We start from the raw sequence: 15,641 nt of genomic DNA on the forward strand, positions 1-15,641 counted from the left end.
GTGGAATTCATAACACGAGTAACTTTTCAAGTCACAATATCATTTCTCCTCATTTCTTAAAAAAGAGTAACTGCGAAAATTTTTGACGTTGGTTTATGAGTGTATAAAGAACAAGTATAAATAAAGTTTGATACAAATTTCAAAATAAATTATCTCAATTTAGAATCCATAACGTCTTAATATTGGATTTACCAATAAATGATAGATATTTGAAGACTTTAAGCTTTTAGGGTACTTCATTTTGGTCAGGGCTCAGCTAGAAGTAGTAATTGGAGGAGGAAAAGTAGAAAGAAGCTATGTTGCTACCATTCTTTTAGGCAAAAGGTAGTTTGGCCTTTGGGAGGGGTGGAGAGAGGAGAATGATGGGTGGGGTTAGGTGGGCGGAGCTAGCCGAACCTCCTTCGCCGAATATTAACTATATAAAATGTTTAATTTTTTTTTATGTATTATATATTAGATATTGAATCTTCTTAGCTTTTTCGCGTGTTTACTTTTTTATTTTTTGAATTCTCTTGGTGAAAACCCTGCTTTCGCTAGTGAGAAGAATATAGACGTGAGATTGTGTATTTCCTTGTATTTTAGATTGAAAAAAAGATAGAATAAAGAGAGATAACAATGGGTTTTTCCTTATAAAGGGAGGGTGAATTTGAGCTACATTATGAGGAAATGAAAGCCAAGAAAAAAAAAGGTAATTATATATGCAATATACCTTCTTCTTTGTCAATTCTAGTTTACTAGGTGTCATATGGCCCATAGCACATGACAGGAAGCAAGATAGGTGACTATTAGTCCATTGATTAGAAAGGGGAAGAAATTAAACTAAAATATTGTGGAGAAGAAAAAAATATGAACTAGAGATAAAGGGGGTTTTGTTTTTCTTTAAATAGTGAAGCAAGATGATAAGTAGGAACCTATACTGAATGTAGCAGGTACAGATTTACCTTCTTCGACTAAAATTATGTACAAAAAATATAGAACTAGAGATATAGTGGAGAAAAAGTATTCTTGGATTTACAATAATAAAAGCGCCCACCGTGGGGCTCGAACCCACGACCACAAGGTTAAGAGCCTTGCGCTCTACCAACTGAGCTAGACGGGCCTTGTTGGTGAACTTCTTAGAATACATTATATGTTTGCTTCCACTTACAACTCAGTGATGATAAAACCACCATTCAATATTTCAAGTTGAAAGTTTAGATAACTAACCAATTGGTTCCCCTTCTCCTCTGTTTATTATGTAATAGAGCCCAAAAATACAATTGGGCTCGCAAACCCGAGGCAGAACGTTCTTGGAATAGGTTCAAATTTTCCTAGTAACATATAGTAATCATTTAACCTCTTTTCCTTACATGAGTGATCTGAAATTTAGAGTTAGTATGTAGTTGGTTACCTTGCCTCTCCATATCTCAAGTTTTCAACTTTTGTTTTAAATGGATTTTAAAGCCTCTCATAGTAGATACTCTCGACACTTAAATCCAGTATGTTTTTGTTATATATTATAACAACAAATTCGTAGGTAGCATTTGAATTCAGAAGTTATGAAACTGATATCCTCACAAACATGTAAAAAACATTAGTGCAGATCCAACAATAATGGAAAATTAGGCCATACAGTACATGTGTCAATTCTTTAGAAGGGGAAAATTTTTAACCCTGCTGGCTTTCTTAGGAGAGGCTTATTCAGCTTCTTATAGTACAAAAAAATAATGGGTATGTTGTTGTTGTTGTTGTCGTCGTTATTGTTATAGTACAAAAAGTCCCAACAATATTCTACATCCCCAAGCTTTACTGCCTAATCTACCAAAATCTGTAGAGTCTCAGAATTTTGTGAACAAATATGTGCTCAAGATTCCTTTCGTATAGAAAAACATGTGATCCTTAGAATAGGCTGCGAGCAAAAAAGAAAGAGTTTACTGACTGCAGAACAAATCATTCTCAAGTATAGTGTGTCACTCACAGTGCCCATGTAGCCATGTCTCAGAACGATCATAGTCTGACTGCTCATCTAATATAAAATCAATGAGTAGATCTCACCTCTCCTTTCCCGCACCACAGCCAAAAATAATGGGCTATAATTCTAGAGCATTAAGTTGACCAAGCAATGTCCGATGTGTCAAATGAAAATCAGCTCTTTTATAAGATCATCTAATATGAGATCCTCGAGCTCCAGTCCAACACACACAGCATCAAACTGAAGGTTCATCCAAGTTTCATCTTTTGCTAGATCGCGACTCACAGCATCATCGATTGGTTGATCAATCTTCAGTTCAGATTCGAGACACGAGTTTATATCAGTCCAAACCTCCCCAAGAACATGGTAACCAACAGGCATTGTATGGATAAAAGAACGACATGTTAACGACTTTGGCCAGTAGGAACATGATCTCTCATAAATTTGTAACAAGACCTCATTCACTAAATCAAACAAAAGCAGTTGATCACATGAGATATCAGCACAAATTTCCAATTCCTCAAATACTGAAGGATTCACTGGATGGTCAGCAGAATGCCATTTCCCTAGAAACTGATCATTTCCACTGAAGCCAGATAGTTCTAGTACATCTTTTACATAATTGAATTCAGGTTTATATCTCTTATCAACCTGAATTTGCAAATGAATTCTGTTTAGTTCACTAGCTGAAATTCCTTTTTTATCGGTATTCACTGTATCCTCTTCTGCACCTGTAGAATATTAGTAGTAAATATTATCCTGTTTGTTAGCCAAAGCAGTGTAAACTATACATTGATGGCTTAAAAAAATGGAAAATATAGAGAAGAATGTAGAGATTGTTGCGGAAATGATACCTTTAGATGTCAAGAGCCTAGCTGGGCTAGTAGCATTCTGAAAAATAATATCAGGAAGAGGAAGAGGAATTGATTTATCTAATTTTGAATTAAGAGATGAAGTGACTCCAATAATATTTTCAACCGAGGAAGAGTTCTCGTCTGTCTTTAAGCCACCAAAATCATCAAACGTCTCGCTGACATCAAGAAAAATTGTACTCTTGGAGTCCGAACAGTAACCTTCTTCAATTTGGTTTTCTGAACCTAAAGGGATATTGAGGGATTTGTGTTCGTTGGACTTGGTAGTTGCGACACTTAAGTTGTTGCTCGATGCAGCTCTAGCTAGTTTATATGATGAGTAACCGGGTTCAGGAGAGTCCTCAAGTTTGAAAGAAGGGTAATACCTGAGATCAGGCATAGAAAGAATCCTCTCTAGACTGCCTATGGGGCTACTACTTCTCACTGGTGAAGGTGATCGAGATGCTCTAAAGCTCGACCTATCAAAACCGTACTGTTTTCCTTCCCTATAGAAGCAGGCGTCAAGTAATTGATTATATCTGTCCAATGATTCATTGACAGATGATGTTCTCCTAAAGTATTTCATTTCACTCTTGCTAAACGGAGAACTGCAAGTACTTCCCCGGAAGTATTTCACATGTACGTCTGTAGTTTTCTCCTCAACTATATTGTTTCCCTTTTTGGATGATCCAACACCGTGTGGAACCTTATGAAGGACAGCATCCATGATAATTCGCCTGTCCTTTCTACTCTCCTCAAGTGCGTGCCTTATTTTTCTCCGTAGATTCTTAAAACGATTGAGGATGAGTTTACTCTCGTGATGTTTCTTTTCTGCGCGAGGTGAACATGGAGAGACGTTGTTAAATGATTCAAGTCTTGTCATCACATGTTTTCCAACATCATCATCGTCGCTACTCAAATCCGTTGATGTCACTGAATGGCTATTCAACTGTTCTGCAAAACCGGACTCATTTTCCCCTTTCCCATAATAGTCACATTCCAGCTTGTTCTTATGATTCCTTGACCTGACAGTTCTTCTTCCCCGCGACCCACGTGAAGGAAATGAAACCGACTTGATAAAGTCAAACCTTGATTTGGATACCTGAGTACTATGTAGCTGCAGTGAAGATGAGTCATTTCTCATGTTTTCTGATTCAATAGGCTCACAAGTGTTGACAGCAAGCTCGCGTGTCCTTTTAGGCGGAGGATCTAATAGACTGGCAACAGAATAACTCTCCTTCTCCAAAGTATTGTCAATTAAGGGAATTTCATGAGAAGATTTTAGATCAGCAAGATCTAGATGATGAATAGAATTAGTTCGTTCGAGCTGTATAGGACACGATGAACTTCTGCGATGCCTACCCTTTTTCTTAGTTGTCTCTTCAGTAATCAAAGATCTTATCCGAGATAACATTGAACTTTTGGACACTTGAGCTGGTTCTATAGTTTTCACTACAATCTGAAATGTTATGGTTGATGATATAGTAGTTAGTGCACAAATATGTACATAATGTAGCAAGAAGTTGTTAGAAAAGAAGACAATAGCAGAAAAAATACAAAAGCTCTTAACAAGTTCACTCATATTATCTTGTAAACTTACAGAGGAATTCTCCAATTTGCCTTCTACTCTTTCTTGCATACCACGAGAATCAGCAGTTGTTGCATTATCCCCTACATCTTCAACCACTACAAAAGAGAAAATAGTTAATGCAGGAACTTCGTATGGTTCGGAAACAAGTTATACATGGATTATAATGCAGGATTAGGAATGCAGAGAATATTTCTTGTTGGGTGTTTGGTTCATTGCACAAAAATTGGATATGTAAGATATTATTGAAATAAAGGGCAGCGCGGTGCACAGGGCATCCCGCATTCACGCAAGTGGAAGGGCTGCACCCTAAGGAGTGTGGTGTAAACAGTGAGTTTACAATTATACCCTTGGATGCTTCATTTTCATAGGCTTCTACAAAAAAATGACAATTTGTTCTTTTGATGTTTTATCCATGTATAAGTTATACATGAATTAGTTATTCTATGTTGATACCAAAATTGGTATAACTATTAGTACGATTTTTTTTTAAATATGATATTGAGTAATCGTTATCTTCACTGAAATATGTTTCAATATAATATTCAAACTTGGAAGCAAGATCTTCACCCGTCTTTACCACTAAGAACCTCATTGCGCAAGGAACACGAACATATTCGTGGAGAGCAGCCTCTATGAATGTGCTCCTTTTTATTTTCTTAATTGTACTTTGTACCATGATTATTTCTTGCTATACATCAAACCAAACGACCCCTAATAGTTATTCAAGCCAACTGTCCTTTTAGTTGAAAAGCTTTAGTAATAAAGACAACAAACTGAGCATATAATGTGAAATGCTTAAGAGCTTAATTAACATAATGTAGCAGTTGGAAACTCTCTTGTGAAAGATTAATTTGTTTTCGATTTCTTTATTTCTTTCTTACCAGCAATCTGCTGTCCACAGCCTTGCCTTTTGTGTGGGAGGTGTTTCCTGACTTGTTGCCATCGGTTGTGATTCAAATTGTGAAGTATTCCCCACATGCATCCCTTAGGATTTTCCGGACTAATACTAGGATCTTGATGTTGCAACCTCTTTCCCATATAGTAAAATCTTGTTTACTACTTAATCAGATTAAAATCTTCCTGCTTCCAATTCCTGCACCATATGTAATTAAGAAGCCAATTTAGCCAAAACCAATAGATCAACCAAAAGAAAAGATAAAAAGGCAGTAATATGCACAAAGCATTCCGCATTTACGCGGGGTCCGGAGAAGGGCCGCACTCCAAGGCAGGGGCGAAGCTACAACCTATCAAGGGCCGAAAAATTATATTGTGTATATAAGTAAAATATTAGGCTTTAGAGGTATATAACATATATTGAACACCCTTTATCGGAGAATTGTTTTGCACTTCTTTCAAGTTTGAACACCTTTGGAAAAATTTCTGGCTTCGCCACTGCTCCAAGGGTGTGATGTAGATAGTCTTTCCTAATGCAAGTATTAGTGGCTACTTCCAACGCTCGAATCCGTTCACACAGAGACAAACTTTACCATTGTTCAAAGGTTCCATTCTAAGAAATGAAACTAAATAACAATTCAAAATAGATCTTAATTGTGAAAAAAAATTCCTCATCTCAAATATGAGTTCATGATATATCAATGTAAAAGCTTAGAAAGAAAAAGAGAAGTGGCAAAAGGAAATTAAAAAAATAAATAGCAGGAAATAGTGAATTGCCTTCGTTAAAATCAAAGATATGCGTTCAAGGGTATAATCGCATGAGATTCATTAACACACTTTCCTTTACATGAAACCCCCATACCATAAAAATACATAGAGTAAGATTTATAATATGAATTATAACTTAAAATTTCCCAATTCATATTTAGGGTATTATGGCATCAAACTTTTCCCATTTCATGAAACTCCCATGCAATTATCATATAGTAATATCTGTAAAATGCGTTTCAACTCTAAATTTCATCGTATGGGCATCTAAAAAAAAAATGCATCAAAATGGTATCTTTACTGAAGACCTCCCATTTGATCCCGGGAATGGGGAAATTCTTATAAGGAAGCACTTTTTTCTTAATTGATCTTACGCAACACGAATCAAGATTAGTCGAGCTGGTGGATTTCGGATACCAGATGATTAAACCAAAATCCATGCAATAAAGATAAAAACAGAAAAGGGGTTTAAAATTTTAGAAGCATGTAAAAATATTAATTAAATGGTGTACTTACGAATTTTAGATTCTGGATTCGTGTCAAAGAGAATTCTAATTGTAACATTAATTATAGTTAATGTACTTTAGGAAATTCCAATACTAAGGTTAGCACAATATCGTCATAATACCTTAGTATTTTATGTAGAGGGAAAATGGAACATCACAGACATGGTAAAAAGGTTGAAATTTGCAGACGAAAAAAAAGAGAAAGTGAAGGAGGAAGAAGAAATGGATGGAACAGCATTGGGAGATAAATGAATTTTTTTTTCTGTACTTTTGGCGCCATTTATCTGCCAACCGTTTTTCCGTCTCTTTCTCAAGTCTCTCTCTTTATATATATATATATATATATATATATATATATATATATATATATATATATCTTTTAAAGTGAGCATTTCTTATTTATTGTTTTGCTAGACCTATATATATAGCTTCAATGCTTCTTTTCTTTTTCAACTTTGTTCTAAGTTTTTCCTTTGTTCTTTTTAAAGTAGTTGGTATAAGGATAAGTGCGTTGCGCGTGTACTTTATCTCGATAAATATAATTTTTTAATTTAAAAACGCAAATGATATTTCACAATGCTCTTTGTGTGTGTACATATATCAACGAGCATACAATTAAAAGAATATAATTAAATAATGTATTATAGTTAAAAAAATAAAATTTAAAAAGTATGAGTTTTTAAAAATAATTAATGTTGATTGTATTTAGATATGTCAATAAAGGAAAAATTCTGCCATATAGAAATTTTCATACATATAATGCGAATACCGATAGGAGAAAATTTTCAAATACAATATTACTATAAAAATAAATTCAAACAACACATATAATTAACTCAGATTTTTTTAACCCATAACTTCTTCCTTCGCGTCTCACGAGATGGCCAATTTTATCGTAAAAATTGCATGGGGCGCCCTATTTGGTCGCCCCTTTTTAACTTGTACCCGCTTTGTTTTTCCGTTTGCATCCATACCCTTTTTTTGTTAAAAGCATTTTAGAAAGACTATTTTGCCCTTCTTTATTAAAAGACTACTTTCTCTCCAAGTATACGACATATTGTCTCTTGTCTCTGTCTCTCTCTCCTTCTTCGCGGTTTTGATTTCTTCTTCTCTGAAATCAAAAGGTTTTCTGCATTGCATTCTTCTTGATTTTGCAACTGTTTCTTCCCCAACAACATTAAGTATAATCACAGGTACAATTTTAATGGTTGCTTTTGGACATTTCATTAACGTTGTATGGGGTTTCAATTTAGGATTAGTTTTTAATTTCTGAGTTTTTTGTTGAGAGTAATCTTAGTTGAATCGTTTTCTTTTTTTTTTTATTTTTTTTATTTGTGCTAAAATAGTTTCCTAGGGTTTACTTTGATTAGTGCATTCGTTTTGTAGGTTTTACTTTTACGATTAGTGTTTTTAAGTTTTTTGAAACTGTGTTTGTATTTTTGATGAAAATTCTATATATTCTTCAGTGATTTTTGGAGACGTTGAAATTTTTAAAAATTTTGAGACTTAAATAGATGATGCTATTAAAGTATGAAGTTGAAATTTTGTTTTGTGTTTTGTATAAGTAAAGCATGTTTTGTCTGCAGTTTTTGTTTTATTTTTGATGAACTTCAGCATTATTGGAGTTGAATTTTGTGTTTTGTATTTGTAAAAAACTACAACATGTTTTGGCTGATGTTTTTATTCTGTAATTGCCGAACTTCAGCATTCTTAGAGCTGAAGTTTTTATTCTGTATTTTCTGAACTTCGGCATTATTAGAGCTGAAGTTTTGTTCTGTATTTCTGTGAAGTTAGAGGGCTTTTAAAATATAACTTAAGCCAAATTGTGCTAAGTTTTTAAAGGTTTTTTTGATAATGTTCTGAAGTTATTTGTAACTACAACATGTTTTGGCTGAAATTTTTATTCTGTAATCGCTGAACTTCAGCATTCTTAAAACTGAAGTTTTTGTTCTGTATTTTCTGAACTTCAGCATTATTAGAGCTGAAGTTTTGTTCTGTATTTCTGTGAAGTTAGAGGGCTTTTAAAATATAACTTAAGCCAAATTGTGCTAAGTTTTTAAAGGTTTTTTTTGATAATCTTCTGAAGTTATTTGTAACTACATCATGTTTTGGCTGAAGTTTTTGTTATGTAATTACTGAAGCATTATTAGAGCTGAAATTTTGTTTTGTATTTTCTAAACTTCAGCATTATTAGAGCTGAAGTTTTGTTCTGTATTTTTGTGAAGTTAGAGGGCTTTTAAAATATAACTTAAGCCAAATTGTGCTAAAGTTCTTAAAGGTTAACTTAAGCCAAATTGTGCTGAAGTTTTTAAAGATTTTTTTGATAATGTTCTGAAGTTATTTGTAACTACAACATGTTTCGGCTGAAGTTTTTGTTCTATAATTGCTGAACTTCATCATTCTTAAAGCTGAAGTTTTATTCTGTATTTCTCTGAAGTTAGAGGGCTTTAAAATATATTTTAAGCCAAATTGTGTTGACGTTTTTAATGATTTTTTTGAAAATATTCTCAAATTATTTTTCCCACATGTAATTTTTTTGAACAGATAGCATCTGGAAAATCCAAAGCACCTAAAGATTCTAAAGCACCTAGAATACGTAAAGCTCCTCCAGTCCCTGTTTCTGTACCTACAAAACCAGGGGAGAGATATTATTAGTTTCAAGATTGGTTTAATTGTCGTGCTTACTGGAAGGGGAACCATGATTTGAAGGGTTTAATTGGAACTATCTTGACTGCTGCACAACAGGAGAAGCTGAAGAATGGTACATTTCGGTATATTATGGCTATGAAGAATTTCCATTGCAGCATGAAGTTGGTTCATTATTTGATTCTTTCTCGTGTATTCACCAATGATCGAGATTCCATTAGTTTCAAGATTTTTGGCTGTGATGTGTCGTTCAACCTTGAAGACTTTCCATTATGTGCAGTTTGAGGATCACACCACATAATATTAAAAAATTAATTAAACGAGAGAGCAAGATTCTGAAGTGTTATTTTGGGAAGTCTAAGGGTGTGACCTTGAAGGACATTTAAGATTATATGATACAAAATAAAATTAAAAAGGATGATGTGAATTTCAAACACGTATGCGAGAGTTATGAAGATGCTGTGAAGCTTATGAAAATTCTTGTTATAGAGTCTATTTTGTTCGGAAGAAAGAATGAATCAACTATGTTGGAGGAGTATGCAGCTATTGTTGAAGACGATCAGGCTTGTCTTAATTATCTGTCACGACCCAATTTTTCCTCTGTTGGGTATCGTGATGGCACCTAGTCTTAGGGACTAGGTAAACCTAACATTTACTGAATAACAACAATAATTAAATAATATCTAACAATTTTTGAAATAGAAATCTCTAAAAAATTTACAATTCCCAAAACCGGTAGTACAAGTCATAAGCTCTACAGAGTTTGTTACAATTTTGTAAATACAACTGTTTGAAATAAAGTAAACAGTGTGAATACAAATCAGAAGGTAACTCCGAAGCCTGCGAACGCAGCAGCAGGTTTACCTTGAGTCTCCACAGCAACAATCCGCACAACTAGCTAATGATCAACTGACTTGAAAAATACCTGGATCTGCACAAAATGTGCAGAAGTATAGTGTGAGTATACCACAACAGTACCCAGCAAGTATCAAGACTAACCTCAGTGGAGTAGTGACGAGGAACAATCAAGACATCTACTGGACTAAATAACCTGAACAAGTGTAGGTATAGGAGTAGCAAAGTATGATATCTACATAAAGATTACGCGAAGCGGCAAATAATACGGTAATTACAATAAGGAAGAAAAAAAAATAACAACTATCAGCGGAACACCATAATAATATTATAGAAGAATAAACGGGAACACAACCTAAATCCGATAATCACAGATAAAGAAAGGACAAGTAACAACTCAACAAAACGACCGCTTTCACACCAGGTTTTAGTCAATAAACTCCACGAGGTACCGAACCTCATACTATTCACAACTCACGGGTCCCAATACTTGAACCCTAACACTTGGCATCCTGTGCCCTAATTACACTTTATAACCGCACTGACGACTCACGTGCCAAATAGAGACATTCTCACATAGAAGGCAAGTAAACAAGGGTGTGCATCTATACTCAACAATATCAAGAAAACTTCTTAATCGATAAGAGTACTCAACTACGTGTATGCTTGTGCAAGTGTCCTAATATAGTTCATGCCCGCTAGTAAGTACAGGAAAAGAAATGGACAACACGTAGAATGTTTTCTCATAACTTTCCACAAAATAAAGTTCACACAGGCAAGTGTACCACTACACAAACATCAACAACAAGAATGCCCCCAGGCCATCATAAGTCACCATAAATCAATCCCTCACATAGCTCACCTTGCTCGCCACATATGCAATAGTAAAGTGAATACCCGCCTTGTCTCGCCACACGTGTATAATAATGTTCCCACCTTGTCTCGCCACATGCGCAACCCACATATATATAGCCCGCCTTGTCACGTCACATGTGCAAATATCAATATTAATAATAGCACGGCAGAAACCTCATGCAACCAAATAACACTCGCACGGCAAAAACCTCGTGCATCACAATAACAACAACCGCACGACAGAAACCTCGTACACCACAACAACAAGTACAACAACAACAATGACAATAATACAATGGTACGACGAATAAGTCAACTTAGAGATTCTAGAACTCAAAGAAACAGAGGAACTAATTCACAAGGAGTAGCCACAATCGGGAATGCTAGTCATAATACGAACATCTTAATAAGAAAGGAAATACTATGTAACAACGGTCCGTAATATACATTTCTACAATGAGGGAGCTAACACAAGTCTAATAATTCCAAATAAGTACAAGTCAACTAAAGTATAGGATATCTAACTTCTTTTAAGGTTGGACAATTAGGAAAGAGATACAACAAATTTATCTAAGAAAAAGTAGCGAAAAGATAACCATAACCTCAATTAAGGCAAAAAAATTACAGAAGAGATAGTAATAATTTCAAATAAAGATAATCAGTTAGGGAAAGGATAACATGGCAGTAGAAAGGTAACAATTTCAGTTAAGGCACATATGAATCAAATAAACAAGAAGAGTGAATCATGAAGCAATTAAATCTAATTAAGTAGGTAGAGGTGAAACTAATAATTAAGAAGCGTAATCATAACAAGAACAACTGCATATTCAGTGAATACAAGAGACTAAGAACCCTAAAAGGCCAATTTTTCACAAATAAGTCCGAGCACGTACTCGTACAATTAGCATAGAACACTCAAATCCTAAGGGGTAGTTCCCCCAAAAGATGTTAGGCAAGATACTTACCTCGAGGAAGACAAACCGATACTCTAAAATGAACTTCTCGGGTGAAATGACCTCTGGACGGCTCAAATCTAACCAAAACAACTTCAAAGCACAAACAAAACTCAAAAGAAACTATTTCGGATGATAAAGACTCAATCTTTATCAAAATCTAAAAATTAACAAAAAAGTCAACCCCCGGGCCCGCACCTCGGAACCCGACAAATTTCATAAAACCCGAACACCCATTCTAATACGAGTTCCTCCATACTAAAATTATCAAATTCCGATACCATTTCGTCCATCAAATCATGATTTTTCATTTTGAAAACTTAAAAAAACCCACCATTTTTCTCAACTCAAAACACAAATTAAATGATAAAAATGAAGATAAAATTATGGAATATATTAAATTCTAGGTGAAGAACACTTACCCAATCGTGTTTCTTGAAAAACCCACAAGGAAGCTCCCAAAACCGAAGTCTAAAACTCAAAAAATGAAGAAAATGGCCAAACCCTCGACTTAAATGATTCTGCCAGGATTTCCGCATCTGCGGACAAAGAGGCACACCTGCGCACACGCATTTGCGAGAAAGAGTCTGCATCTGCGAACTCAGCTATCCAAGTCTAGAACCGCATCTACGAATTTACAGCCGCACCGGCGGCACCGCAGAAGCGAATGGGGAAACGCAGAAGCGAGCTTCTTCGCAAGTGCGCCGCTGGACCGCAAAAGCGGCCTTCGCACCTGCGTACCGGCCTCCACAGAAGCGAGCGAGCTCCCATGCCCTTTTGACCGCAGAAGCGATCAGACTCACGCACGAGTGGAGCCGCACCTGCGCTTCAAAGTGTCGCAGGTGCGAAAACACCAGAGCCAGACATGTTCAAAACTATAAAAATCATCTGAAACTCATCCGAAACACACCCGGAGCCCCCGGGACCTCGTCCAAGCATACCAACAAGTTCCATAATCTAACACGGACTCGCTCTGGGTCTCAAATCACATCAAACAATGCCGAAACTACAAATCACACCATGAATCGAACTTATAAACTTTCAAATCTTCCAACTTCTAAAACTCGCGCCGAAACCTATCAAACCAACCCGGAATGACGTCAAATTTTGCAGGCAAGTCCCAAATAACATAACAGAGCTGTTCCAACTCTTGAAATCGCATTCCGACCCCGATATTGCCAAAGTCAACTATTGGTCAAACCATTCCACCTTCCAACTTCAACTATTTCTAATTTTTGCCGAAATGCTTCAAATCACCCTACGGACCTCCAAATCCAAATCCGGACGCACGCCTAAGTCCAAAATTACCATACGAAGCTATTGAAATCATCCAAAACCCATTTCAGAGTCGTTTACATAAAAGTCAAATTCCGGTCAACTCTTACTGCTTAAGCTTCCAAAACTAGAATCCTTTTTCTGATTTGACTCTGAATTATCCGGTAACTGAACTCGACCACGCACGTAAGTCAATACACATAATACAAAGATGCTCAAGACCTTACACCGCCGAACGGGACTTAAATTCTCAAAACGACCGACCGGGTCGTTATATTATCCTTGGGGTAATGCGTCTTATGAGAAGCTTATTACCTCAATGTAACATGCTTTGGACAACCAGGACAAAAAATATTTAACTGAGTATACTGTAGGAGGATTTCCATATCCATTATGTGTTTGGTTCTATGAGAGCTTCCCAGATATTCGGGACAAGTATTTAAAAGATGACGACTTACTTGATGCCCCTCAGGTTCCCAGGATGTTACGTTATATATCTTTGGGAGAGCCTAAATTTAAAGAACTTCATGAAGATTACTTCAATAATCATGGTGTAAGTTAATGTTCATTATTTTTCCTTTCTTTTTGTAGTTTTGTTATTATGTTGACGTATCTGTTTTATTTTATTTTACATAATATACTTCTTTGTATTAAATAGAAATATTGGACATTTAGGATGTTAGATATAATTCCTATCGAAGAGGAATTGTATTCAATGCCTTTAATTAGACAATTACCAAGCAATCATATTCGTTCAAAGGTACTGAATCCAGTTCCTTCAACTGGTGAATCACCACGTAGTCGGAGTCGATCAAAAGAAACTGATCGAACTCCAGTAATTGGAGAATCACCTCGTACCCAGAGTCATTCTAACCGTTCTACAACATCGTTTGACGATGAATTAGTCAACACAATATGTCATGTATGTTTTTTTTTGTGTGTTTATTCTGAAGTTTTTTATACTATTGTTTTCTTAATTATAAGATGTTTTATGTGACGTTTTTGTTCTGTATTTTGCTGAACTTCAGTATTAGTTTTTGAGCTGAAGTTTTTGTTCTGTATTTTGTAAAACTACAACATGTTTTGTCTGCAGTTTTTGTTCTGTTTGTGATGAACTTCAGCATTATAGGAGCTGAAGTTTTATTCTGTGTTTTGCAAAGTAAAGTATGTTTTAGCTGCAGTTTTTTGTTTTGTGTTTCATGAACTTCAGCATTCTTGTAGTTTTGAAGTTGTGTTCTGTATTTGTAAAACTACAACATGTTTTGGCTGAAGTTTTGTTCTGTATTTGCTGAACTTCAGTATTATTAGAGCTGAAGTTTTGTTCTGTATTTGCTGAACTTCAGCATTCTTAGAGATGAAGTTTTGTTCTGTATTTGCTAAACTTCAGCATTTTTAGAGCTGAAGTTATGTTCTGTGTTTCTATTTTTCTAAAATTATTATGCTGTTTCTATTTCTATACTAGAGGGTAGCGAGGGAGGTTAAAATCCATGCAAAAGAAGAAAGGCGCATGATCGCGAAAGAAGTTGTTGAAGAGTTTCGACAGGAGGAGCGATGTGCTATTGTGGATGAGGCAGTGAAAAAGTCAAGGTAAGCTTATTTACAGAGAAATCTTTTTTTCCTGCTAATGTAATTCGTTTATTCAGATTAATCATTATTAGTAATTTACTTATAGGAATATTTTGATGAGAAGTTTGAAAAGTTGTTTAAGATTGTCGACAAATCAAAAGGAATAGATGACGGCGATGCAGATTTTGAATTGATGAACTATCGACAATATGATAGGATGAACGACTCCTTCGAACCTCAATCGAATATTAATGCTGCTCATGATGCATTGCATAGAGTCGCAGATGAAAATGTAAGAGGTGAGGAAGCAGATCTTGAAGGTGACATTCAAGTATTCGAGGAAGTTCAATGTGTTGAACAACAAGTTGAAGAGAAATGTTCTAGTGTTGATATAGTTGGTGAATATGATGAACAGTTATCAACCGCGAATGTAGGAAGCAAGAAAGGTGCAGATGATGAAGTTGTCGGTATTGAAGAACATGTACCGACTAGTGCTTTATGTAGTCCTATTGCAAAAGACAATGTGTTTACAGATGCAGATCATGAACGTGTTGGTACTGAAGAACACACACCGAGTGATATGGGTACACCTATTGGGAAAGGCAATGCGTTTGCGGAAGCATTATCTATTTGCCAAGAACTTCTCCATACAGAGACACATGAAGTTGTCACTACAGGTATAAATATGTTCTATGTTATTTTATATATATATATATATATATATATATATATATATATATATATATGTGTGTGTGTGTGTGTGTGTGTGTGTGTGTGTGTGTGTGTGTGTGTGTAATTTTTTTAGGTCATTGATCCCCTCACTCTCTATCAATATGCAGTCGAAGTTGAAAATAGTGGTGCTTCAATTGATACAACTCAAAAACTCTCTGATGATGTTGCATTGCATGAAGATAGAGTTAAGAAAATCCT

General features: G+C 35.4%; 1 protein-coding gene and 1 non-coding gene across 3 annotated transcripts; both read right to left on the reverse strand.

The window, feature by feature from the left end:
• Positions 1–1,026: 1,026 nt before the first annotated feature.
• TRNAK-CUU (transfer RNA lysine (anticodon CUU)) lies at positions 1,027–1,099 on the reverse strand. Its single transcript has one exon. It is a non-coding gene; the product is annotated as a tRNA-Lys (tRNA).
• A 451-nt stretch (positions 1,100–1,550) lies between these two features.
• LOC104085491 (uncharacterized) lies at positions 1,551–6,839 on the reverse strand. 2 transcript variants are annotated; one of them, XM_009589534.3, is made up of 5 exons: positions 6,684–6,839; positions 5,275–5,486; positions 4,403–4,488; positions 2,806–4,261; positions 1,551–2,682 (listed from the first exon to the last, which is right to left on the reverse strand). In XM_009589534.3, the coding sequence occupies exons 2-5, from the start codon at positions 5,429–5,431 to the stop codon at positions 2,114–2,116; spliced, it is 2,268 nt and encodes a 755-aa protein (XP_009587829.1). In that variant the 5' UTR covers positions 5,432–5,486; positions 6,684–6,839; the 3' UTR covers positions 1,551–2,113. The 2 variants fall into 2 exon arrangements, with proteins under 2 accessions (XP_009587829.1, XP_009587830.1); XM_009589535.3 differs by having other exon boundaries at positions 6,572–6,836.
• Positions 6,840–15,641: the final 8,802 nt, after the last annotated feature.

The sequence above is a fragment of the Nicotiana tomentosiformis genome, chromosome 7, assembly GCF_000390325.3.
Source record: "Nicotiana tomentosiformis chromosome 7, ASM39032v3, whole genome shotgun sequence".
NCBI lineage: Eukaryota > Viridiplantae > Streptophyta > Magnoliopsida > Solanales > Solanaceae > Nicotiana > Nicotiana tomentosiformis.